Source organism: Mesitornis unicolor, unplaced genomic scaffold (genome assembly GCF_000695765.1).
Source record: "Mesitornis unicolor isolate BGI_N332 unplaced genomic scaffold, ASM69576v1 scaffold46699, whole genome shotgun sequence".
Taxonomy (NCBI): Eukaryota; Metazoa; Chordata; class Aves; order Mesitornithiformes; family Mesitornithidae; genus Mesitornis; species Mesitornis unicolor.
In genome coordinates, this window is record NW_010208778.1 from 282 (window position 1) to 1,182 (window position 901).

The 901-nt window shown below is 62.8% G+C and overlaps 1 protein-coding gene across 1 annotated transcript in view; it reads left to right on the forward strand.

Annotated features, from left to right (window-relative positions):
• Positions 1–730, forward strand: part of LOC104547059 (copine-9-like) — a gene marked incomplete at its 5' end in the record, with an annotated part of 961 nt that extends 231 nt beyond the window's left edge. The window contains 4 exons of the mRNA XM_010192613.1: positions 28–130; positions 208–265; positions 390–463; positions 578–730. Coding sequence (XP_010190915.1) covers positions 28–130; positions 208–265; positions 390–463; positions 578–730 — 388 coding nt within the window. The remainder of the gene's footprint in view (positions 1–27; positions 131–207; positions 266–389; positions 464–577) is intronic.
• Between the last annotated feature and the right edge of the window lie 171 nt (positions 731–901).

Genomic DNA, 901 nt, shown 5'->3' on the forward strand with positions numbered 1-901 from the left:
GAAGGACCCCATCCCTTGTCCCTGTAGGACGGCTGCCCAGGTGACTGACGGCTCGCAGTACCACGTCCTCCTCATCATCACAGACGGCGTCATCTCCGACATGCTGCAGACCAAGGAGGCCATCGTCACCGTGAGTGCACCCTCGTCACCGTGAGTCCACTCCATGCCGGGTGCTGCCCTGGCTGCCACCCTGCCTCTGCCCCACAGGCATCCGCCCTGCCCATGTCCATCATCATCGTGGGAGTGGGTCCGGCTGAGTTCGAGGGTGAGCTGGGGCTTGGGGACACCAGGGAAGGGGGAAGGAATGACCATCCCTTCCTCTGGGATGCTGTTTCTGTCCCCGGTGGCCACCCCACTGAGGCTCAGTGACACCGGCTGTCACCCCCCAGCCATGGAGGAGCTGGACGGTGATGAGGTACGCGTGTCCTCCCGGGGACGCTACGCCGAGAGGGACATTGTACAGGTAATGCTGCCATCGAGCCTGGTCCCACCATGGGTGAGAGACGCTCAGCCCCTCGTTGATCCTCATAGCCAAAGGGTCGTTTCCAACCAGGCTGCAAACTTCTCTCCCCTGAAGTTTGTGCCATTTCGGGATTATGTGGACGACTCGGGAAACCAGGTGCTGAGCATGGCCCGCCTGGCCAAGGACGTGCTGGCCGAGATCCCCGAGCAGCTGCTCTCCTACATGAAGACCCGTGACATCAAGCCTCGCCGAGCGGACCCCCAGTAGCTCCTCCATGGGCCGCAGGGTCGGCTGGTGGGACAAGGACACGTCACCTTTCTTCTGCTGGTGGCCAGGGCTTGGCCATGGAGATGTGGCCCCAGCTGCTGCAGCTGGTGAACAGGGCTGGGACCCTCCTATTCTGGCAACGACCATGGGGCTGGATGGCCCCAGCTGTCT